Source organism: Lutjanus erythropterus, chromosome 8 (genome assembly GCF_056507025.1).
Source record: "Lutjanus erythropterus isolate fLutEry1 chromosome 8, fLutEry1.hap2, whole genome shotgun sequence".
Taxonomy (NCBI): domain Eukaryota; kingdom Metazoa; phylum Chordata; class Actinopteri; order Lutjaniformes; family Lutjanidae; genus Lutjanus; species Lutjanus erythropterus.
In genome coordinates this window covers 22364790-22392008 of record NC_139324.1, presented here as the reverse complement: position 1 = coordinate 22392008, position 27219 = coordinate 22364790, and the positions used below count along the sequence as shown (strand labels likewise).

At 40.2% G+C, this 27219-nt stretch overlaps 1 protein-coding gene across 1 annotated transcript in view; it reads right to left on the bottom strand.

Moving 5' to 3' along the window:
- zmym2 (zinc finger, MYM-type 2) overlaps nt 1–24438 on the bottom strand; it is a 41880-nt gene extending 17442 nt beyond the window's left edge. Inside the window, exons 1-7 of the mRNA XM_084724921.1 lie at nt 24307–24438; nt 13635–14342; nt 11331–11499; nt 6606–6760; nt 5208–5356; nt 4751–4913; nt 1138–1350 (exon numbers count right to left, since the gene is read on the bottom strand). Of these exons, the coding sequence (XP_084581047.1) occupies nt 1138–1350; nt 4751–4913; nt 5208–5356; nt 6606–6760; nt 11331–11499; nt 13635–14327 (1542 nt within the window). The 5' untranslated portion in view covers nt 14328–14342; nt 24307–24438. The remainder of the gene's footprint in view (nt 1–1137; nt 1351–4750; nt 4914–5207; nt 5357–6605; nt 6761–11330; nt 11500–13634; nt 14343–24306) is intronic.
- Nucleotides 24439–27219: the final 2781 nt, after the last annotated feature.

The following is a 27219-nucleotide window of genomic DNA, read 5'->3' as shown; positions in this document are numbered from 1 at the left end:
TTGCTGGGAATCCAAAATGATTTCTGACTTTTATTAACAGGATCTTGACAACATATGAGCATCAACAGAGTAAACAAATCTCTTATTGCCCTGTAGCCAATAATCTATATATGTTTGTTTTGTGATCATTTCCCCACTGCTTGGGAATAAAAGCACACAGATTATGCTCTGTCCTATTATTGTTACAGTGACGAGTAGTAGCACAGGAAATCTATTAATGCTCTACTTTTTTCATTTCATTTATTTATTCCTACCAAGTACAACATGGAGGATGTAATGATAGAAGATGCAGCGATACCCACATCCCCTAGTTGTGACTATTCCTTTTGTCGTCTTTTTTGTTTTGTTTTGTATTTGTTCTTGTTTTGTGTTTTTTATTATAATTTTTCTTATTCTTAAGTCTCTGTATTGTATCACTTTACTATGATGAAAATAAAATATGATGAAAAAGCAGTAATACCAGAGTTTAGAATACAGACATTTTCTTCAGTGTACAAAACTATTATTATTGAACTGATTTGAGTTGTTCAAAATTGATTTTAAATTGAGAAAATTAGGGGAATTTAGGATGTGTCTCCTCTCTCCTGCATAAGTTACAATTTTTGTGTTGAGAGGAACTCAGTTTGCCTTTTTTCGTAAATACAGCCTTCACATAGTGGACCCCAACATGCAAACAAACATTTGCAGAGAAGAGCAAACATCCTCAAAATAAAACGCTGACGAAACAATTAGTAATAGGTGGTGGAACAGACAGTAAGTTTTCATCACTTGAGCAGCACTTTTGTTTTCTGTGCATATTTTGCAGATAAACAGGGCCCTGGTTCATTCGAGGATATTTCTCCTATTATTAGAAAGTGCACTTGTGCTACTGTTTTTTATATTTTAGGAGGGTGAATAACGAGGCCTGGGTTATCATTTTATTGTATTTACATTTTAGCTGTCATGGAGGTTGGTTCACCAGCTGTGAGAAGGAGGAAAAGGAGTCACCAAAGCTAAATTAATAACAGACATGAAACGAAGTTCTGGCTGTCAAATCAGAGCTGTAATTTTAAAATGGATATGGCTAAATGAAATAAATGAATCAATTATATTAGGCACAGTCTACGCACCTGCGCCCTGTGGTTGCGTCTACAGTACCTGCTTGTACTCCCTGATGCAGTTCTGGCAGCAGAAGCGTTTCTGTTGGCCATCGACCAGTAGGAAGTGGTTGGCTGATGCTCGGCTGGGCAGGTAGTCACCACATTGCTCACAGCAGTTCATGATCAAGCCGTTGGCCCTGCGGTAAACGTTGAAACATGTGTCGCTGCAGATCTTATGGGTCACAGTCTTAAAGCTAACCTCGTGCCGGATCTGTAGACAGAAAAATGCAGAAGTGGCAGCAGGAGTCTGATTAATCAAACTTTATTCAACTGTTAACTTCTCCTCAATATGAGATCAATGTAGTTATGCATCACATGGATTCAGTGGATTTCCCATAGACTGTTTGCACTGATGTCACAGTTTGGTCTGTAGCCCCGCTATGTGGCTATTTTGGAGTTAAACAAGAAAATGTATTACACACTGAATCTTCAATTCAAGTCAACTTTAGAATGTCTAAACCACATAAAAGTAAAATGTGTGGAAGCAGCTAAAACTCACAGAGAAGAACAAGGTTAGCATGAAAAGGCGCAACATTTTGAGAAACTAAGTTTAAGGTAGTTAGCATCCATACAAGCTGGCGTCTTCATCCTGGAATGATGACCTGTCAATTTTGCCTTCTATTTCCTATCCCGAACAAAATTGTCTTTTTCGTCAAGCCCACACACAGCTAAAGACCTTAAATGCTACAAAGGTTTGATGGTGCGTGAATGGGACAGAGAGGCACATTATCAGCCCATAAATAACATTTGTGTTTTCAAAGCCAAGGTAGGTGATCAACTGAACTTCACATTTTGGATATTTAACTAAATTTCTATGACTTTTCGGATTTCGAGTTCAGTAATCTACATGTGGAAAGTCATGTACTCAACTCGTGAACTCTGCACATTCAGACAATTGCCACCACTAAGGTCCTGAATACCAAAGGAGAGGAGTGTTCGTATGAACTCATCTTGTGAACCTGATTTAGAGGCAGCAAATCATCAGGAACGGTGGCGAGTGCAGCTGCACTGTTTACAGTCAGTACCACCAAAATGGCCAACCTCTGGCTTAATGACGTGCCGTGAAAACACACGGAGGCTTCTTCTTGAACTTGATCAGCACCTCATGTATGTATTTACTTGTCCTTCAAAGTTATGACAGTAGTGCAAAATTAATCAATGTACGGGATGTAATTTGAGCATGAACATACACAATACGACTGAAGGACGTTTCAAACTCAAAATTTCAATTCGGATACCTCACACAACTGGCAAGGATGACAGCCCAGACAATTCATATCTGGCTGTGATATATACTGAAATCAAAATCAGCAACAGCTCTAAGGAGTGACAAATCCTTTTTCTTTTTAATGTATACATTATATTTATGTATACATATGACTTTATGTACTTTGAAAATCATTTTAGCGTAATTTGGCAGAGGCACTGCTGTTGCTTTTATATGCAAATCAAAATCACAAAGGAGACATAAATAATGCAAATGATTTTAAGATGTCACAAATGTAGATTGTTGTGGTTGCTAGGTGACAGTAGTACTGGTTAGCTGTGGCTCACAGTGATGCAGGTAGCAGAACGATCTCACAGCCCAACACTGTAACGTATGAGCTAGAAAAAATTGTGAAAAACATCTTGACAGGCTCATAAGTAACTGAATGTTTAGTTCATTTATTTCAAAAGCTGATGGAGCGACGGCCATCTTTTGTTTTACATACCAGCTGAATTCAACACACCCACCAACTAACTAACTAATGCTTCACTGTGAAGTGGGAGGAACTATTCTCTAATTTTGAGACAACCATTTTTGAATGTGGTGGCCATGGATACTGAGGCCGGCTGAGAACGGGCCCTGAGAAGCCACACTGAAATGGAGGGATGGAGAAAACAAAGGACAGGAAGAGTGAATGAGAGAACAGTAGAGGCACACAAGGAACAAGGCAGAGATAAATATTAAATGAAAGTGACCTGAGGAGAAAGACAAAGCTGAGAAAGAAGGAGCGACAGAGGAAATGATGATGAGACAATGTTCATTAAAGGATAAAAATTAAAGACAAAAAAAAAGAAGAGGGTGAGAAGACGTACACAAAATGCAACAGGACTCGAGCACGTAAGACTCATTATTTTTAAAACAAACATCCAAGCCAAGGACGTAAATAATGAAGAGAGGGTGAAGGCTAGCAAGAGTCTACAGCCTCTGTGTAGTGGGCTGCATTACACTGAAAGGTGCTTGTAATGTTTTGTGCAACCAAAAGCATTATAGAGACACCGCTAGATTCCTCAAGTCAACAATAAGGATTGCTTGTAAAACAAAAACTGACACATTGGGCTAGTCTATCTAGCAACTTGCTTGCTGGAGTGGGCAACCTTGTTTTTGCAGCACTTCCCCAACCTGCTGATGGTGGTTGAGGTGCCTCATGCTCCCATTATTCACTGAATGTTTGTTATTTTGCATCTATGACACACTGTGTCCTTGTTCTAAATCATTTACAAAATTAAAAATGACAATTAACTTTAGTTTTTGTTATTATTTGATAATAACTATTAAACAAAAAAAAATGTATAGGTGATAATAAAAAGTCGACAGCTGCAGACTTGTATACGGACAGCAGACTTGCTTCTATACATACAACAATTAAAGGTTGCCTCCTAATAATCGTCTAAACGGTTAGTTGGTGCCAAGAGTCAACCATTTTCTTTTATTTGTTATTTACAGGGGGGGAAACACCTCAAACTCTATTTGGGAGCTGCATCTCCAAGGGATTGGTGAAATATGGACATTTTCCTCTTCTAAAACTCACCAGTGCAATGCGTGGTGGTAAGTGTGCTGTGGCTGCCATTAGCTAGTTAGCCGTCCTATTAAACTGGGACAGAGCCTCAGAGACCCATGGAGGCCAGTTTGACAGCCGGAATAACAGTAATGTTACCAAGGTGATGTACAGGTCAGGACTCTGACTCTAAGGATCATGAAGACATGGCATGTTTGGACAGGGACAGGAGGCCTGAAACAGTCGAGGAGCGAGTTTGTACTTTAGTTTGTAAGTATGTGTCATCCATCATGCTGATAAATCTGCGAGTATTTTGTTTTGTGAAGTTGGAAGTTATTAGTTACTGTGTCTTGGACAATGAGGTTGTGCTGTGTTGAAATAAATAATCTAAATAATCAGTCTCCTTGTTGGTCGTTCCAACACATTCAGAGTCGTGACAGTTTTTGTTGTTAGTGTTTAAGAGGCAGTTTGTATTGTGCCTCAATAAAATCCTTAGTTGGCAGCCACACTACTACGGTTTTGTGCATCCACAGTCCTGTTCTCAACAGTCGGTACACTGATAGGGCAGACCCTCATCAACTTCGGTAGATGACAAAAAATTTACATCAGATGACCCTTAGAGGCCACACAAACGCAGAAACAATGAATCGGACTATGCACTTCATAGGTATGAACTAATACACAAGTAAGTCAGTGTTTCTTTCCACTCTTAGTTTTTTTTACCCAACGCTACTTAATTATTTATTCAGCTGTCAGAAATATAGTGGTATGTATGCTGCTCTGGTTAAGAATGACAGGTAAATGGATGAGAGAGGAGTATGTGTTGTTCAGTGTGTCAGACAGACTAACCTCTGTGAGCTTGCCGCAGACAGTACATTTGGTTTTGAGGCCTGATTTGGGTGGGTTTTGCTTGTTCTCGTATGCACCTAAGCAGCCCGTGCTGCAGAACTCCTGGAAAGACTCGCTGGAGTCGACCTGGGCCACGATAGTACCCTTCATGTTTGTAATGTCCCTGAAAAACACATCACAGAACACAGATATACCGATGGTTAGTTTAAAGATAAACAGCTTTTCTTGTATTTTAATATTGTGTTTAGGACTTGCAAAGACATCAGCTGAAACCCAGTAACTGGGACAAATAATAACTAAAAACTGCCGAGAGGAAATCCATTTAAAAAAATGATTCTTTTCTTTTCCAGAAATTCAAACTCAGCCACAGATTTGATTTATTGTTACAACCCCACAACATTAAAATCATAGTAGGTGCCTGTTAATTGGGTTCCAGCACCTTTGGATTGAGACTCACTTTTTGCACATGGTGCAGCTCTTCTTGGGGGCGGGCTTGTGCGAGAAGGCAGAGAGACAGGTGGTGGAGCAGAACAGGTGTGTCGAGCCTTTCCGCTGGTAGGCTGTTTGGCCCTTCTTCAGAGGCTTTTTACAGTTAGCACAGGTCACCTGGGAAGAACAAACACAACAATGATTTAATGATTTAGCAAGACAGTTTTACAACGGCAATAGGTAATCTATGACCTTACTCTATTAGCTGCAAGTACGACCACTATCATTCTGTACAACCAGGGCTGGAAATTAACACCAGCCACCAATCAATGCTGGTAAACTATGAAAGTGGCTTCTGGATTTCAGACACAAAATAATTTACTATTGAGTGGCTGGTGAATTTGAACATTTTTCTTGGCTGATAGATGTTGATATTTTAAAAAGTCTGCATACAACCTCTGCACATACATTTGGGTTAATGTAAAACTTTTTCAGCTTTGGTGCCAAAGAAACGATACACTCTTGGCTCTATACATTTAGTAAATTCCAATTCAATTAAACAAAAAAAAAAAAAACACACACACACACACACAAAAAAAACAGTTCATAAAATTTTAAAAAGGGATATTTCCTATTGTTTTTTATTTATCTATTTAGTATATGCACATTCATTTATCTTTTGTCCATTTGAATTTAATTGAATATTTCCTTTGCTTTTTTAACGTGATAAATGTTGATACTGTTCCAACGGCATATACTTATACCTTTACATCTTCAGCTTTAAATCTGTGAATGAACATGAATATAATTTTATAATTCTTACTTAATTCTTAAATAATTAATAATTCTTTGGATCAAAAACAATCAAACACACACACAACCAACCAAAAAACAAAAAACAAAAAAGTCATAATCCCAAACTTTGTATTGGACCAACTCCTGTTGTATTCTTGTCCAAATGCAGAAATGGATACACGGAAACTTGGTAATGGATGCAGGAATGTATGTGTTACATTCCACTTGTTGTTTCAAAATAAAATAAATTTCTAGTTTGTCTGCCATGTTACATTTGTACTGATAAACCTGTGTGGTGGCCGCAGAGGGAATTCTGGGAATGGTAATGTAATATTCAATTACTCCCCCGCAGCTGTTTAGCAACATCCCTTTTGAATCTGCTACAGTGATGTTTGTGAGAAAATTTTAATGCACGTATGCTTTCAAGTGGAGCATTTGAAGCACTTTCAACAAACAGGAATGACACAATGTACCTTACATGGAAATCTAAAACACAGATACAAATGCTGCATGGATGTCTGAACCGCTAACTCTGGATTAAAAAGGCAAAATAAAATTAGATTTTCAGTTTAATGTCTCTCTATACATAATGAAACTACACTAGAGGACCTCAATGAACAGAGTAGATCACCTTGACTGTCCTGGGCTGTGGCTGGGCGCCTGAGGAGGAAGTAGAGGAGGAAGACTGGCCTGGAGGTTTGGGTAGGGAGGTGGCTGGTGACGGAGAGTCAACCCCTGTCTGTTTTTGGTTGCGAGGAACTGAAGCTGATTGGGAGATCCACGAGTCTGGAGGAAAAGAACAAAACAAAATGAACAGTTGCTAAAACCTTGTTGCTATGCTCCCCTTTAGCAGTTTTCCTCATTTTGCAATTGCCTATATTTCACTATGTGAAGTTGTTGCTTTTGCTTTTGTTCATTTAACAACCATGTCCTTCTAGGGACATTACATTGAGTGTAGCAGAGCGAGCCAACCACAGATAAAAATATATCTACTGTTTAAGAAGCCAACATGTCCAGTAGTCGTAGCCTGTTTGAACTGAATGGAAGAGAACCTTAATTACTATTACTGGTAACACCTGTGTTGACCCTACTGTTTCATGTCAAAATGGCTGCTATGAAAACGATCTACAGGAGGAGCCTGTGAGGGGCCCTGGAAGGCCATGGGCCCAGTGCATTCCAGTTATTATAGCATTTCTTTTGAGCATGAGATTGTATCATGGCCCTTTTCTCTATTTTCTCTGGTTGTGTAGCACCAGTTTCAAAAATAGTTGAGTCTCTCTGCTGCACAGACAGCCCAGTTTTATCTTTCCAGAGGTGAAATATCCCTTTAACTTCAGAAGTCTAGACAGGTCTACCTTCCCTGCATTCCTTTCAAGATAAGATTTTTTTAAGATTATTTATTTGTCTTTTTTTTGCCTTTATTGGAGAGATGATGGTAGAGAGGCAGACAGGAAACCAAGGGGGAGAGACAGGGGTATGAGATGCATCAAAAGTACATGGCTGGACTCGAACCAGGCACATGGGGCAATGTGGTATGCACCTTAACCATTAGGCTACAGGAGCACCACATAACAGAGCATGTTGGCCAATCAGATGCAGCCGTTTCACAACCCCGATGACACTGACCACAATGAAATAACATCACACTTGCTGCAAACACCACCAATCCCTCTAGCCTAAAGAAGCGGAGCTTCACACTTGTTGCATCTCCAGCCAAATCACAGATTGTTTTTTGTGGTTGTAAAACTGGGTGTTGTGCAGCAAGAAGTGGCTGCTTAAAATGTGTTTCTGCTGTTCTGGCTTAAACTGCAAACATGAAACTATGATGCATCCAAAAAATAATCTCCAGCAGCCAGTTTTAGAACAGAGTACCACTGCAGTCAACAGCACCATCTGGAGTCTCTGTGAAGCTAGACAGAAACATAAAACTGTCTCAGTCCCAATGTCCCACCTGGTCAATGTCCAGACTTAAATGCCAATAAGTCTGTGAGGGCTCTGGATTGTCCCACTGTGAAATCAGAAAGTGCCTGGTGGCCCACTGGGGAACTATTTAATCCCTGTCTATATACTCCCCATAGGTCTACCACACTGCAGATTTTGCTTAAAGGGATTACCCACTTTATAGTCTTCTAATCTTAAAAACACATATGACAGGGGAGGAGTTGGCAAGAACAAATTTGCTGTCTGGTTCTTTCAAAGGTATGATTTCACAAGATGCTGTCCTATTCATCATAAAGCCAACTGAACTCCTTACACCCTACATACAAACATCTCTGCCTAGTACACAGGTGGAGTTTATCAAAGTCTGTGATGGTTCACTTGGTAGGTCACTGGAAATTGTTTACATGAATTACAAAACTTTGTTACTCCAATTTGCATTAAACTGTTCAGTAATCAGATTTTTCTTTTACTCTTCATGTTTCCCTATTGTTTAATCTGGATGTGAATATCTGGTCTTGTGGATCTAAAAGAACTTTTGTACTTTTTTGAAGAATTTAGGCCCATCCAAATGTGACTGCACACTTCTGGGATTAAAAACTCAACAGGATACCATTAAATGTCTCTGAACTTTACCAACAGCCTATGTCAGGGATACTCAACTTTCTTTGCCCAAGGGCCACTTTTGCAAAATGACAGGAAGTCTGCAGCCACTTAATAAACAAACATTAATAATATATATATTTTTTTAGCATTTTAAAATGAACATTAAAAGACCTAACCTTTCTTTTATTTTTAATTTTACCATCAAATTAACTGACTTATCTTGAACCTGGTGAAAAAATGGCAGATTTCCTGCATTTAATACTTCACTGATGCATTAAAACTTCATCTTAGTTGTAAATGCTTTGGTAACATTTGAAAGAGTTTATACATTAAACATCTGGAACCTCTCCCATCATACAGTCGCTGAAATGTGGGAATGATTCATAAACATAAACCATAAACACATACTGCTCTTACCAGGGACAGAAAGAACAGCATATTTAAGCTTTTTAGTATGAAATGGGAAATGGGAATTTATGGGATTTATGGGATCAGAATTATCCTCATTTCTGCATAACTTTCGGTCCTTTTCAGCTAATAGATGTCTTCCCCTGCATAGCTCACCATCTGATCCCGCAGAGTGTAAAAGGCCATCACACAAACTGATGGCTGTTAGTAACAGCCAATTTATTTTCACTGTGAATTAGAAAATGGTCAGAGGGCAACCTGGCACCCTACTGGGGGCTAGATTTAGCATAGAGGCCACACATATCACTGGCCTTCAGTTTAGTGATAAAAACAAATTTAGATTTAATTGTGTCGGTTTCTAATTGACCTGATGTTTGGACTGAATTATCATGGATGCAGTTACTAGTGATGATCTTTTCTTCCACCACACTGCACTGCTGTGATAGCAATGCATGGCAAAGAGCCCAGTCCGGTTTCTTGTAATGCACGCACACTCTTGTAAAAATGCTGTTTTGATACCCAAGTAAGTGTATAAAAGACAAAGCTGTCCCTCTTATCCAGCAAAAATGTAGATGTGTCACTAAGCATTCTAACCTAAAACAGCACTGCATTAAAAACATAAGAGGCTGCGTTGGCCAGGGCACATAATTGGAGGTATGAGTGAGACAAAACCATCCAGGAAAGCCAGTTGGGAATTACATATTAAAAGGTTTGAAGGATGATCAGATGCCACAACAGTGTTTTACAACAGCCAACACTATGCTTTGCCAGGTGATGTTGCATTGTGTTGCTGCAAGTTAAACCAGGTTAAGCTTTTGAATAAATGGCAGGGCTATGTTTTTCATACAATGTGCACTGTCTGCCTGAGCATCTTAACTGTGTGTCTCTTAATCCCTTACCCAGATTAAGAAAAACTGTCTTTTTGTTTTCATAAAATGTATGTAAACACACTAACAGAATGATTTACACTTTTAAAGAGAAAACTCAAAGTTCGTTTGCCACATCCATTTTTATAACTGTCAAGGATGTTAGTGACTGGCACCTGATTGACTGAGCTTTGTTTGACTGTATCCAGGTTAATATGCCGCCTTTTACTATTCTTCCTTTTCTCTGAGTTTGTATCCCTATCCCTACTGCTCAAATCAGGAGGTAAATTATGAACACAGCTTAACATCAATTTCTTTTTTAAACAGGACACTTCCTGTTCCACAAGAAAACAATCACTGTACACGGACAGCTGCAGACACCACAGAAACGTGGTAGTTTTGTTTCTACTAATTTCTGTAGTCCACTTAGAGGACGTGTTCCACATACGCGTGTCTACAGCATGTGGACCAAAGTCCACATCCAGACCAAATGTAAGTCAATCCAGATTCAGCCCATGCCTCATGTTATGAATATAATAACTTTAAGTTATTATAAGACTATTTTCAATACATTTTCGATTTTAAAGATCAGATCAATAAATTGTTTGTGATGTTACAAATATAGTGCAGCTAGCTGCTGTTTTGCTTTGTTGTTGATCCTGTTCCCAGTTGACTGTGGTTTTAATGTGGCTTATCATATTTCTCTATTATTAACAACACTGTCGTGGTGATGTTAACCACTAAACAGTGTTGTGTCTTGTTGCTGTAGAGCTCATTACCTTAACACTGGAGAATTTGCTATCAGCTCCTAAATTAGCTCAGTTTTCTCTACATGATTTCTACAACTAATGTAAAAAACAGGCACCCTACGTACAGAGGCTGAACCCTCATGCTGTGGCCCAGAGTTTGACTAAGTGTGGCCTTTTGCTGCGTGTCTTCCCCTTACTCTCTCTTCTTGCTTTCCTTTCCATCCTACATACTGTGCAATCTAATAAAGCCATAAAACACCCCCCAAAATACTTGGTTTTGTGCTGATCCCTCACGAGTTAATTACTTGCTTGTTGAATGTATATTGCTTAAAAGTTTTAAGCAAGTTGATAAAATTTTATTTTGTTACTTCAATAGTTCTGGATCTCTGACCTCAGATAAATGAGTTGTAATTGCACAAACCCTAGCAGACCCTCGCTCACTCACAGATGCAGAAAGTATAATATTGGCTGAAGAGTGAGCGCTGAAGGGACACACTTAGCACTACCAGTGGAAGCGACATGCAGGTTCCTCAAAACAAAAATATAAATACATGACAGTAAACAGAAATATGCGGCCTGCTACCACTCACATGACATTGTTGACTCGGTTCAGGTGAGTGTAATGGGGTGTGAACAAACAAAGCTTTAATTTTTCTGTTCTGCTAGCCTGCACACATTGCAGTGACTAAAGCCAAATGTGAAGTTCTTATTTTGGTCACAAAAGTAACATTTACCTCTGAGAACATACCAAATTAAATTTCTTCTTGCTCCATAATAAATTCTGGTCACCTGCTCTGTTGTGCGTCCCTGTGTCTCCATTTTGAACCAGCTGGCCCATGGGGCCCGAGCCCCGCCCAGGATTGAAGGAGGCAGTTGGTCGACCAGGTGGGGTGTCGGGATTCAGGCTGAATGCACTGCTGATCTGCAGACCATTTTCCTCTGCCTGGCCTTCACCTGCCTAGACAAACAAGTTGCTGAGGTTAGTTTTTCTCTGACATGACAAAACATTAGAAATCAAGATGATAAAGAACCAAAGACACAAGGCTGTCGTATGCCGCGAGTCTGTAGAACCTGCAATGAATCCAACTATTTACCTAGGAGCTGCCAGTGCAACTTGGATAAATAAAATATTGGCATAAAATATCGGCGCACAGCAGTGCCATTAAAAAGATATCATTATTGACTTTGCCAAGAATAAACCTGCTCAGCCAAAGAGAACATCTGCTTTCACTAGTGTCTATCAGCAGATAACATCAACAAGCAACTTTTCCTGACACAAACTAGAAAATAAATATCTTTTCTATATATATATTTTCAATATATAAACACAATGAGGGGGATATGTCAATGACACAAAAGCAACATAAAATGCATGTGAAAGAAAGAATACTGAAAACCTGCACTCAGGTAAAAATACTGTCAACTATAAATAAAACTACTGGTGTATTAGTTACGTTTTAATCATTGACATTTAAAGCATTATCAGGAGCAGACATTCAATCAAAAGGGGTTTCTGTTTCTCCAAATGTTCAGTCTAAATTACTCCCAACCTCAGCTCTGTTCTGGTCAGTGGTCATGGACACCTCTCCAAACCTGTATCTGATGCAGCGTTTTTTGTTTTTTTGTGTTTTTTGGTTTGTTGTTTGTTAGTTTTTGTCCATATGTCATACTTTTCATTGGCCCTTTTGCAATGGGATAGACTAATCGGCTACAGAAATGTAGATAAAAGGTTTAATTCAAACTGTAAGGCTACTCAATAATTAATTATTTTTAAAGTAGTTAAATAGATTACAATGCATACTTTAGTAAAATTACAGAGTCCAACCAATATATCAGTCAACTGATATTATCGGCCCAATGTAGATTTTAGAGATGAATCAAAGAAAATCTTGGTCAACTGAAATTCTACCTATTGCACGTTATCTCTACAAGAACTAAATCAGCCACACTGCACCGCGTGTACTCTAAATGATAGCCTAAATGGCTGCTAATCAAAGTCACACAATGCTGCCGAGCAAATGAATTCCTGCAGTCTGACCACTTCTTCTGCATGTACCGTTACCTTCAGGGCATGTCTATCAAGTCATTCTACATACAGCAGCACACAGGCCTGGCTCTCGTTTTTTAATAGACTTCAAACGAGACTTAATGTTTACAGTTCCTCTTGACAGTCAGTCAATATTACAACATTAGTCCAACATCATCCCAGCCTGTGGGATTAGCTAGAGCCAAATTCAACCGAATAACCTATAAAAATCAACACGAGAACAACATAAAACATTGCACAGCATTTGGGTTTCATGTCATGGACTGCAGGTAATGCTATAGAGCCATCATTGAGCTGATAAAGGTAATAAATCAGTCCAGTGAAGTAAAATCCACACACATGTTGTCATCAAAAATAAACTTTTTATCCACTCAGCTCGTCTGTCCTCTGAGACTGGGGGCTGCTGGAGTGATTTGTGCAGGTACTTTGTCATGGTGTCAATTAGTTTGGAGCCTGTAAATGTTTAGTAAACAGTCTTTCACTCAAGAAGTAAAATGCATCAGATCTGGATATGTCCCTCTCACCCACGCAAGTAATGTTTTTTTAGAAGTGCATCTCTCCTCATTAAAGTAACACTGGTAATTGTTACCTTTATAGGCAGCATTCTTGTATATTGGATCCTTTGGAGCAAGTCAGGCTTAATTTACAGTGAAGGTTTACCGTCTCAGTGCCATCATGTCATTAGTTAGAGTTTGTTAAACTCTAAAATATCCTGCCTCTATTATATATCTTTGTGACAAATATTAACCAGTTTTGAGGGATCACTGCAAAAAATGTGTTTTTATGTATATATTCTGTATATACTCATATCATATACTCTGTTTAAAGAATACTGGTCAATATAGTGATATCGGAATTTTTTTACTCCATAATATCAGTATCGGAAGCCTAAAAATTCTGTATCACCTGGGCCCTAATCACAGACTTGAAAAATACCCATAAAGGTAATGGGAAAAAAGGTAATATGAGTATTTGTAATTTGTTACTTCCATCCCTGATAAATTAACTATAATATAAGTGTTTAATAGAATTCTGGTGTTTCTCACCGCTGTGACAGCCGCCGCCCCTCCCTGCAGTGATGTCACCGAGGTTATCATCAGGTTCATGTCTGCCTGGACGTCCACTGGATGGGGTGGAGTATTTACTGCAGAAATGGTGGAACTTCCTTTCTGGCTACTGGAACCCAGTGTGGTGACACTGGCGATCCTGATCTCTGAATCTGGCTCAGTGCTGCTGAGTGCACCTGGAGAGTGGGACGCCGAGGAGCCTCCAGGGTGCACTGGTGAGGAGGGGGAAGTGTCTTTCTGTTCAGAATCCTCCTCATCATCAATTACAATAGGCTCTGCTGTTGTGGTTGGAGGTTTCGGAGGTTCTGTCACTGTGGATGTGCTGGAAGACGCAGGAGAACTGGGGGTCTTGGAAGGCATTGCTGCCGTGGACATGTCTACAGTTGCCACGGCAGCAGCTGGCTCTAGGCAGTCTGTGCTGGGCGTGTCGTGGGAAAGGGTTGTGGCAGAAGGCTCTGGAGCCTCCTCCCCTATGAGAACCACATCATCATCATTGTCCTCTGTGCCACCCTCCTTTGTGGCTCCATCTTCAGTTACCATGGAAACTGCCTCCCTAGCCTCATCTGATGGAGGTGTGGCCTGCTCCTGGGGGGAGGGAGTGGCATCCATAGGCTCCACCCGCTCCCCTGCCTCTTCTGCTACGACAGGGTTTGATTCCGACTCCCCGTCCATCGCTAAGGCAACCACCTGGCAACACAAACAAAAGGCAGTTAGGAGACAATTAGGTGAAGCAAGCACCAGTGATTGGTTTTATGATGTCTGACAGCTGTGCAGGTAGTGCAGGTGTCCCCAGAGACAAGCCTCCACACGTCTGGTGAAGACTTGTTGCCATTCTTAACTACCACCTTTTCTGTGTCTGTCACCATTGGCAGATTTTTGGTTGTCATATTTAACAATTAGGTCACCAAAAGTCTTACTTCTAGCCTTTATAGCCATGCATGCAAATACTTCTGCTTAAATTGTGTGGGTTTTCAGATAGTAATCTCTGAGATATTTGATCATATCAGTGGGGAGTTACGAGGAATTTTATAAGTGGAGCTCATAGGTTTTCAAAAAACAACATTTCAGTAGTTAGATGCCACATACCATTAGAAAACTAAAAAGAAATGTTATTTTTCATCAATTTGGGTGAACTAATTTAATGAACTTAACTTTGTCCTAGATCATTTTAATGTATGATCTGCTTCCTACAAGACCATACAGCTGGAGTCAAAATAGATGCCTTGATGATGCTGGGAAGTCATGTGATCAGGGATGGGTTGATTCAAAAATGTTCAAACCAGATAAGATATTGATATTAAGCCGAATACTGGACCGGACCAGTAATACCACTAAGCAATGCATGTGACTCCCATAACTGGGCCACTCCCAGGGGGAACATAATGAGAGCCAATGAATAAGGCTGGTTAGAGTGTAGTTGCGTGTCAGTAAGTTAACCAAAACATGTACCTGTAAATGCTTCAAGATAAAAGACAACTGAATGGCCAGAGGGCTTTGAATTTGAAAGTGTTCATTTGTATTCACAGTGTAATACAGTAACTTTAACAGGGAAACAGCGCTTACCTTTCCATCTGCTACTTTACTGACAGACTATAGCTGATTTGCTATCTTGCTAACAAAGCAAACACTCAGGGAAAGGGTTATATCAGAGTTATACTGACATGGGAAAATTATGGGGTCATTGTTTATTAGCTTTCTAGCATTGTACAAGCTAGTTAACAAACTTAGCTCCACACTGCTGTCTGCTCAGCTGTGATGTGCGCTCTTGCTACAAGATCAGCAGTGGCTGCCCACATTTCCCATGGTGCCGTGTAGACCACATATGCAAACTTAACAAAACTCCTTAGTATTTTTTTAAGTTTGCCATTTTGTGTACCAAAAGGCAAATGTTACTTTTGTTAGTATTTATTTTATTGTTTTGTTAGCTTATTTTGTTGATAGTTGTCATTTTTATGCACGATCATAGTTCACCATGAGCGAGATGGCTGTTATATTTCTTGAGTCCAGCTGTATTTTACATAAGTAATCAAACATGCATCCTCCAACATCTAGAGTCCTCCAGCTCACAAGTTCTAGGGATGCACGACACATATTGAGCCTGCTAAATTATTGGCCTACACAGCTGTATTGGTCTATATCGGTATTACTATTGTTATATATGAACTGTGAAAAAAAATGTTATAACAGTGAAATCTGTCAGATTATGTTGCAGCATTTAATTTGAATTCTTACACAATATTTCTGTATAGTTTGTTGATGTACTTTACTACTGTTAGTACACCTGAGCCTTTCTTACTCTGTGTTGTGCATATACTACAGGTTATATAAACTTCTTTTAAAATAAAAAACATGTGAAATTAGCGGTCATCTTATCAGAATTAGCCATGACAAGCAGGTAATTTTCAATTTCGGCTGAAAAAAAGTTCATATCATGTAACATTTGTTAGGCTTGCTACTGCATTGACTGTCATGTAAAGATTAACAATGTTGAGAGCTTCATTTTATAAACCTGCATATATACTAGAAATCAATTTCATACCTCTGGTTTTAGAAGGGTTAGTACACTGGATCAGGCTTAAAGAAGTGGAAACTGATCCAACATTACATGTGACTGTTCATGTATTACTTCATTCAAACTTTGGTTGCAAGTTTTGTGTATTCTCTCCAACCAATAGTTGAACATGTTAACAATCACTAATTGATTAATCATTAATAAGACAAACAATATTGCTGTCTGTAGTTATGTAATGTTACATAAACAGCTGACTCAAAAGTATGGGCTCACTTTATCGTAAAAATTAAGCTGAATGCAATAATTCAGGAAAAACAATAACTTATTTCTCCAAAAAGGTAATAATAAAATAACTGTTGAATCTTTTGCACCAAATTATGGTGAGGAATATCAACAGGAATATTGGTACACATTGATACAGATAAGTAGTATCACTACTGGCATCAAAAAAATCCTAACACAACAAATCTCTAAGTAGTAGTGCAACAGTAGAGACAATGTCTTCATAGCTTAACGTTGACTCTCAAGAACTGCTACGTGCCTGCCCAGCAACGGGGGCAGCTTTGCTCCTCCTACTCTCCGTCACGTCTCATCCTCTCATCCTCCTTTTTCTCTCATCCTGTTCTCTGCACCTCCTCACCCATCTACCCGGCACTCTTCTCCTCCTCTCACCTGCTGTCTTTCATATCCCTCCTTTTCCTGCCTGCTCCCTACCCCTGTGTGTCGCTCTACACAGCTTCTCTCTTGTTGCCCCCGGCAACTGGTGAAGCTACACCTTGGTTGCCGTGGTGATGGTAAGGCCCACCACCACGGGGACTTGTTCTCTGCGCTCTACATCTGGGTGCTGTTGAGTGGGCCAACACAATATTTAAAAGGTTCAGATATCACCCTCTGTGATACTGAATTAATAAATGGCCAATCCAAAACGTATATAGTGCTCAATGTAAAACTGCATTTAACCGTGAAGTGGTACTAAATGTGGGCTTCTGAAGTATCTCTATAAATCAAAAGAGAAGAAATACAAAAACATACTTTGTAGGCCGATTTCGTGCCATATACAGGATCAAATATTATCTAAAACACTATTGGGGATGTCGGCACTCTCTGTGTTGATCTGTTTCTGTCAAAATCTCCTTTTCATGTTACACAGCAGTGAGGGTGGCTGTAAGCCACACATCACATCACTGCTGACAGCTGCAGCACAGAAACGCACACACTCACACACAGACAGATGCAAGCTCACAGACACACTTTTGTGCAGACAATGATCTTGTAGCTCTGTGTTCTTCACTCCAACAGTCACCATGAACAGGAAGAGCCTGAAAGCACCTGCACACAGCCTGCAGAGTTACAGCTGGGCACATTACAGACGAAGCCAGGTCATGGACTTGACATCATTACGACGGCCATTTTGGCCCCAGCCCTGTGGGGTGCATCCAGTAAATTAGGGTTAGGCAATGCGCTTCTATTTCCATATCGTCCAGTTGCAGTTACTCAAGATCCCTGATAGGCAATCCAATTACTGGGGGCATTAGGAGTAGCCAGAGGTATGGGGACACCACACCAGTAAAATGTCAGCACAGGTGACTTGTGTCAACTAGTTGTTTGATTAGTGTTAAAGACAAGCATAACATCTTGTATTTGGAAATAGTATGGCTTTTACCCAGGTACCAAAGGTGAGTCTGAGGATATAACACAGCCTATCAAGCTACCTATATAAAACATGGATGCCAGTGAAAGACATGAAGACAACTAATTTATTTGCACACATGTGGGCTCACCATCCCTCTAAGGCTGCAAAAATAGATACATTTCTACGGTTAAAATATTTAAATAATACTTTAATAATACTTTCTTAGGACTGGGTGCCAAATTTCAATACTTTTATGGTAACCACTGAATTGCCCCAATACTACTGAGTATCGAAAAATGCCTTGTTACCAAATTTTGATACCAGAGTGACACTTATTTATATTTTTTATATAGTCAAATACTCTATGAGTTTATTCATGTTAGTCCAGTTGTCTAGGTTTAGTGAAGTGCTCAGAGTAAAAACAGTTTCTCCAGCTGCTACCAGAACTTTGAATAGCGTCCTCCTTTAACATGAGTAACTGTACTATAAAGTATAATGTAATCCCCCCCCCCTTTTGCTTTCTGAGTGTTTTCTTACAGTTTAACTCGTCGTCTAGTCTAAATTAAAATTTGCGTTAAATCAACAGGGCAATTATTCGCCACCAACATCCCTACATGAAACTTTTAACAACCAGGTCTATGGATGACCTTAAGTAACCAGCTCATGACTTCTGGAAAGAGACACTGGTGTTGAAAGTCAGCATTTAGCCATGATACATCTCTATTGCCAAAATCTCCAAAACTCTGCAACTCACACCAAAACAATCTGCTCCCTACAGGGCTCAAATATCACATGGTAAAAGACTTTCTATGACTGGAGATGATTCCTTACAAGTTTGTCAAGATGTCTCACCGCTGTCTACATCCAGGTATAAATGACATCTGCACTATCTATTTCTTCATATTTTCCGTAATGTGCCATTCCAAAATGTTAAGACATGAAAACAAAATGAATTTTCTCCCAGGGGCATCTTTGTTTATAGACCTACTTCACAGCAGCCAAACCAATTTAAAATAGTTTGGTAAACGCAGGTGTTACCAATGGTACCAATTAATGTCCTGTTACGTTTAGTGTAGCAGAGCCTTTGCAGTGAGCCAGCATGCACAATGGCAGCACACTGACTCTGTCTGACCTGACTGGAGAGGAACCTAAACTAGTATCATTGGTAACACCTGTGTATACCCTACTAATTCATGACAAAATGGCTGCTCTGAAAAAAGTCTATTACCCATTTTTAATAAATGAGGAGTTGATCTGTTGCAAGCCATTAGTAATAGGACTTTTTCACAGCAACCACTTTGACAAGCAATCACGGGGTAAACACAGCTGTTACCAATAATACTCAAATTTTCGTTCCATTCAGGTAAAACAGAGACGGGGTGCTTCTACTGTGTATGTTGGCTAACTGGAAAGGCTCTGCTACGCTAAATGAACAGGACCTTCATTAGCATCGTTGGTAACACCTGTATTTACTTAACAATTTCATCAATATGGCTGCTGTGAAAAAGCTCTTATTATGTGACACTTATGACAATGCCGCTACAAGAAAAAGAGGGTGGATAAAATAATAAATAGCTTACATCCAAAGCAACAATCCCAACAACAATGTTAGGGCTGGACATAATTTAAACATTTTCCAATACTATTGACAATCGGTCAATACGAAAAATGTAGGCTATTTATGTTTGATACCAAGCCCTAAAAATTCCTGCCGAACACATTTACAAAACAGTGAAAATGTATTAAAGGCAACAGTGACACTGACTGGAAGACATTTAAAGGGATATTTGCACAGCAATGCTACAAACTAAGCTCTCAAAGACAAATATCGAGTTGAGCGCCTCAAACTGACTCAGCAAAAATCAAACTGGTGTTTAGATAATTTCAGTTACAGGGTAGTCTCTCATGTAAACAGCAATACAACAGTATTGACCATTGACGACCATTCAGAATCTTATAATAGTCAGTATATTTACGGTATAATGTATGCATATCATGCTGTATATATTGTGTTAAATCCAATCCCTTGTATACAGCCCTGGTTATGCTGCTTCAGGGATGTGAGAACGTCACGAATCGTTTCCGACTCTGGGGGTCATAATGTGATCATAAAGCAATTAGCGATGCATCAAAATTATTAATTATTATATCAATAATGTTTTCCTCATTATATGACCAGTTCCTACTTTTAGAATGTATTTGTAATGGTCTAGAATTAGTTTACTTAGACGAAACTTGCTTACAGTGTGGCTCTTGTCAAGGTTTCTTTTCACTTCAACTTCATAGAAGCCAAAATGCTTCCATATGCTAGCTTGTACCCGGTCAGATTGTATCCATCTGCACTTGCTCACGTCCTCACCAAAACTTATGAAGCAAACTAGTTTAGAGCATCAATACAACACGTTTACATCTGCTGTGTTTCACAATGCAGTTGGTTCAGCCATAAGGAACGCACAGCCCAGTTAACTGTTAGAAGCGATCACTGTGTGGAGAATTGGCTTTTAACTTTTCTGAATTGCTTCATATCAATTCAAGAGACAACTGATTCCCCCTCAGCCACACCTATCCTGCCCTGCTACCACCATTACTGACCACAGACCTTTTCACAGCAGCCATATTGATATATCATAGTCTGGTAAACAGTAGTGTTACCTAGAAAAACACACTGAGTAGAATGCAGATCTCTGCCAGGCAACTCAAAAAGTGGATTTTAATGTAGCTCCTTGTATACACCAACATTTTGATTAGTAAACGCTCTTTCCTCGGTAACCATACCGAATGATTATTGTATTTATTTTGTAATGCAACTGCATGTAAGTAGTTACTCTCCAGCACTGCTAGTATCATATTACACACTTATATGAAATTTTGTCATAGTTACCATATGATTCTGGTCTTACGGCCAAAAACATAGTTTGTGACCTCTGACCATCAAAATCTAATCGGTTCATCCTTGAGTCCAAGTGTACATTTGTGCCAAGTATGGAGAAATTCCCTCAAGGCGTTCTTCAGATATTGCGTTCATAAGAACGGGATGACCCACATTCGTAATGCCTCTGGCCACAGCTGTCACTGGCATGGAGGCATAAAAAAGTTTTTTCAAAAATTGTGAATAACAGAGGTTTGTTAGCATACAGCCATGAAGGTGCACAAAAAATTAGGCTGATATGTCCAGTAGTATGTCAGATTAGCTGTGGGCAAGCTCCAGGTCACCGAATCATGTGCATGCGCAAACGATTGCATGATCCCCTCCAGGCTTGACAGAGATAACAATAATACTAAGGTCTCATTTCATTTAGTGTAGCAGAGCCATCCCAGTGAACCAACATGCACAATACCAGCACCCTGACTCTGTTTGACCTGAATGGACCAGAACCTTAACTAACATCACTGGTAAAACCTGTGTTTACAACACTATTTTATGTCAAAATAGCTGCTATGGAAAAAGGTCTATCAGAAAAGGCAGCATTATAAAACAGTCCTCTAGAACAACCGTTGAAAACAGACTTCCTGAATTGAAGTTTGCTAATAATTTACATTAAGTCAAACAAAATCTAGATTGAGAATCTTAGTCTGGGGTGCAATTCTTTGTTCAAGTTCATCCAAGTCTGTACTGAATAAAAATACTGTGTACATAATTACACTCACTACTATAAACTCGGGAAGGACGCCATATCAGAGCTGCACACAGTATACATGATTATTTTTAAAGGGGACAGTTCACTCCAAAATCCAAAATACACATTTTTCTTCTGGCCTGTCGTGGTGTTTATCCATATAGACAGTTTTTGTATGAGCTACAGTTTGAGGTATCAGATGTCTGACCTCTTTCCAATATAATGGGACTATATGACCCTTGCTGCCAAGTACCATATAGTCATGATGCTCATTTAACTACTTTCTTCCTGCAGGAGAATCTACAAGAACAAAAACTGTTCACAACAAGGTCTGTGGATTATCTTGATTAACTGGGTCATGATTTCTGTAAAGAGACAGTGGAGGGGAGGAGACATTGCTGTTATTTTTTAAAAATATTTTTCAGCTTTTTAAACACAAGTTGAGTGGCATAAGTCTTATTATAATAGAGAGAGAAAGCAGACATCTCTGTGGCTGATATCTCCAAAACTGCAACTCACATCAAAACAGTTTCAACAGAGTAACAGCAGTACAGGTAAGAGGAAAAATCTGTATTTTTGATTTGGGGGGTGAACTGTCCCTTTAAGCTCTACTTGACTGTAAAACACTGAAGCTGTAAGAGGAAGAGCGTTACTCTCATGGTGACCATGTGACAGGAAGCACAAGCCAAAACAGCATGACATTCAAGATCAATAAGTTGTTCTTGACAGTTCAAAAACAGGCTAGGATTCCAAACCATTATCCAAACCCAGTGACTGTGCTGTGTAATCTAACTCAGGCTTGTATTTTAGAAGATATAGCCCAGCCCTATGTCTAGAGACCACATGTGTTAGGTTTATAACACATCTGTCTGTGACCATCGGGTTAACTGGTGTCAAAATACTAAGAGAGGACCCAAAGGCATCCTAATTCTCCCCATGTGCAACACCTCCCCAAAGTCAAGCTGAGCTGCAAAAAATGCATCACAGTTTTTTGGCCTGATATTACACCAACAGAGGGAATCTATGTGCAAAGCAACTGAGTAGTGCTCTGAGGGGAAAAAATAGCCTGGTCTAGACTCAGTTCAGACTGCAATGCAGAGCTATGAGCCAGCCTGCATTCACGTGGATGAGAGGGAAACGAGGGTCCGGCGTTAATGAGCTCTGACATGCAACCTTGCTCCCTACGTCAACACCAGGTGGACAGAGAGGTGGGCTGGGCTGGGGGTGAGTCTGCTTCCGTGCAACTAAACAATCAGCAGGCAAGCAGTTAAAATCAACAGCTGCGCCAGACCAACCCCAGCCACATCATCACCTACATAGGTGCTCCTCTACCTTTCCTATCAGTTTGCGCATGCAGCCAAGTTGACATTTTCCCGCAGGTCACAAGGTGGAAACATGCAGCTGTTTGCGCCAGTTGTGAGGAGAATAACCGACTAATAACATATTCAAATCAAACGCCTGTGATTATTATATAAGGCTTATGTCACTGAGAAGTGATGCGTAATGCGCAGCCACCAGAACATCCCCCAAGCCAGCTGATGGGCTAAAATGCAGTCCATTCCGGTTACCTGGCAGCTGAATCAAAACTAACCCCTGACTACTACGAGCTCCACACAGCTGATGAGCTCCCTTCTGAAATGTTAGGAAATCAACACCGAAGAACACCCTGTTCTACGCTTCCAGGGGCCGCCAAAGTCCCCCTGGCTGTGCCCTTGATTATCAACCATGTCTAGAAGCTCGGCTCTATGACGAGGACCACCACAGGACCAAACACGGGCAAGGCACCCGGGTACCGCGGTGACTAAAAACTCGACCTGATCCAAGCTACCCTTCTCCTTTTTCAGCAGTCATATTCAACAAACTTGGCTATGGAAAGCAGGACCCAAACTTTAATCAAGAACAATGAACAGAACCAGCACTACCTGAGCTGCGCAGCTCTTCCATAAATAACCCAGGTGAATGAGGGGGTAGGTTGGCTCCCAAGTTGGGATCCAGAAGAAACGTGGTTCAGGGTGTTCCGTTCCGCTCCCACCCCTGCCCCTTCCTGGCGCAAACAGCCATTGGATTAGCGTCGGATCGAGGGGAGGAGAGCAGACACAGACTGCGCCGTTGTTAAAATACCACTAATAATGATCACAACTTACTCGCGTCAAATACATGAAAATAGGAGCAAATGCTGCACGGACTACACACTCAAAACACAAGCTCTGACGGCTGTAAACGTGTGGTTTTACTACATTAATACCCCCCTTCTCCTAGTTTTATTCTTCTGGTCGTACACATGACAGAGCCACCAAACCCGACCAGGAATCCGAATAAAAAGCCCGTTTTTTATGATACCTGTGACGCTGGGGTTTTAATTGGAAAGTTACCCTGCACGTCCACCCTGGCGCAATCAGTGGCAAATATAGCCGGCCACCGCAAGGGGCGCCCTCGCGTTACATATCACATGAACTGTCTTCATTTGTGTCATGCGGTGGCAAACAACGCGGCACAAATAAACGCCCGCATCGTGTTTACATGAGCCTCCCCGGAGCTACCGTGACCCGAAGCCGGGTATAAACCCAATATTCTCACAACCACACAGAATTTGCCCCCCCTCCTCCTCCTCCTCCCCCAGCGGAAAACAGCACTGCCTGCCGTCCGCCATTAGGGAGCCAACTGAACAATACTGGAGACTAGAGGCGGCAGCAGCCACAGCACACACAGAGCAGAGCAGAAAATCTGTTAAAATTAACTGTTTATTGTTCCCTAGATGTGTCTCCTCGCCCCAGCGTGACTCCAGTCAGGGTCCCTGGATATCCGCCTGACGGCCCGCACAAGTTCCCGAAACTTTGACTAATTAAGCGTAAAACTGGAATATAAAAAACGTCTATGAAATTCGCTTACCGGAGTGCAGCTCGGAACGGTGTAGCGCCACTTTTGTGCCTTAACATTAATCCCGGGGAGCGCCTGCGCACAACGTAGAACTTTCCACTTTCCGTCCAAAGATCGTCTAATGAGCAGATGACTCACTCCATATGGACGGCATTTCACGGTCGTATCTAGAAGGGAACCCCAGACCCGCTAAAGATCTCGCGACAGTGCTCGTTTTAATCGCAAACATGATCCATTTCTAACCTTAACAAAGTGGGGGGATTTGTCTCTAAACGTGCCCAAATCTTGACTACAGCGTTGTCAATGAGTAAAACATAATCACTTATACAACCTCCACGATGAAAGAGCAACTCGTACAAATCTCGCGAGAGTTTCGTAAATCTTGGGTTCCTTTCTATACACGACCGCATTTCATTTGATGTAACACACCGGTTGGGAGCTTGCATGAGAGCATTTACCTTTACGTCTCAGTAGTGTTGAGAAGACATAGGTTGATATTAATTTTTTGATCTAGCTCTATTATATACATACACCTGAGTATTTTTTGTTTTAGTTAATTGTTATCTAGGTTTACTATATGGTCAGCAAACTACCACTGTATGATCTGAAGTGACCTTTTATGAACAGCAGCCATTTTGAACACATAAGAAGGGAGACTGAACAATCATAGGGAATCTTTTAATTCAGTTTGTTTAGAGTTTGTTTTGTAGATTTCTAAATTACTTATTGCTTAAGAAAACATTAGGCAAAGAAAACATGTTCAGGGATGTAGTAGTAAATAGAGCTTGTCCAATACTGAATTCTGGGGGCTGATGCCAATACCATTATTAGGGAAGAAAAAAAAATCCAATACTGATAAATCGGCCCATATTCTTTACACAAAATATATAGAATATATACATAAACACACATTGGTCCATTTTGTTCTGTGTTTATACTTTGGCCACTAGTAGTGCTGTTATCTATCTTCACTGTTCTGATTGAATGGAAAACTCTTTTTTAACTCAGATTTTATATATATGTTGGTGTGTTCTTCATACTATAACAGTTTTCCTAAAATTTCATTTTTAAAAAAGCAATATATCACCTTTTTTACAGTGTCACAATATATTGAATCGTAACCCCTGTATCTACATTGCCAGATTCTTGCCAATTCACAGCACTAGTCACTAGTAGGCACTGCTTTAAGTTAGGTATTAGTGCCGTAATGGGACAAAACTGTGGGTTTCTTCTATATTGAGATCAAATGTCAGACTCTTTAAACTTGAGGTGTGAGCATCTCCATAAGATGCTCACTGATGCTCACCTCTAGATGCCACTAAAACCTGTGCACTGGTCTTTTTGAAGAATGTCCCTTTTTTTGTCCCGCTTGGGGGAAATTCATTCCACTGTAAATTTTTACACACACACACAGGCTTGCATACATACATTCACATGTCCTTTTTTGTGGGAGAGGCAGTAAAGTGATGGATGCTGCCCCAAAACAGGCGCCCCATGCAGCTGGGGGTTTGTTGCCTTGCTCAAGGGCACCTCCACAGTGCCCAGGAGGTGACCTGGCACCTTTCCAGTCCCCAAGCCAAGTCCTTACAGACTGAGCTACTGGCCCATATATCTGATATAACGAACCTTTAACAGTATTTGAACTGTATTAATCACATGCCACATTAAAAATCACATACTATGCACTTCATACCCAAAATGTATACTATTGTTCCACATACCTTTGTGTAAATAAACAGAATAATTTCAGACACACTGGTCAGTGTGTTTAACATCACTTCCTGAGAGACTCCTCTGGGTTTAGTTCACGTAACCATGGTAACCTGTGCCAACAATGAACTAATTTAAAAATATATTACACCTAGCAGAATGAAACCTTACTTACATTTAAATTGAAGCATTAATGATGTTACACAGAGCTGTCTGTCTTTAGTCTTTTATGTTGCCGTTGTTGTCACCACTGCATTGTATTGTGGGATATATTTGCCGGCGAAGTGTCCAGTGTTTGCATACTGCAATGTTTCCCTAGAACTATAGATTTCATACTAAGGTTTCTGACATACTAACAAAATCTCACATTCTGCTGCAGCATACTAAGTAGCATGTTAGTATGGATAGACCCGTGGAGTTTTTAAATGTCAGCCATTTTTTTCCTACTGTGCGGAAATGAAAGGACACCAATGGCTACATGAAAAGTGAGAAAAAAATGTAATATCTGAAATTTTACAGATACGGTTAACTATGGTCATTTATGATTAGCTACCTTTTATATCTGAAACCTTAAAAAAACACGGGTGTTGTCCTTTAAGTTTAAAGTCCGTCTTGCATATGCTCACGTTTATTGTAACCACAAGTACGGGCAGAGTGAGACCTCTCTCGTTTATTGTCCTCTCTGACGGCGTCCATTCCTATTTCTTAATATGTTTTTTTTGCGGCGCGCAGGCGCAGGACGAGCAATCAGGGGTCGCATGGTTGGCAATTAAATTCTCCATTAAGCTGATTTAAACTTACCGACACATCTGACATCTTTCATGTAAAGTAACCCCAGTTCCGCTGACAGATGACACAGTTTGATCATGAAAGGCTTCCGTGGAAGAGCTGAAACAAGCTGCAATGAAGTACAGAGCTCGGGTCCAATCAGGAGCAGGGATCCGGGTTGACAGAGTTCATGTTCTGTGCTCGGTCTATGGGTGCAACGTCGGGTTTTCCTCACGTAATTTCATCCAGACATTCAGGAGAAACTAAACGGCCCAGAAGAACATGAATGAAACCATGAGAACACCTCAACAACATTAGAAGTCCCTGTAGGATAAATAGGATGCAAAGAGATTTAAAAACATGCCATTATGGACATTGCAAACACACTCCTTAAGACTACAATTATAAGTCACAAGAAAAACATACAGGGGTGGGGTTTCTTGAGTC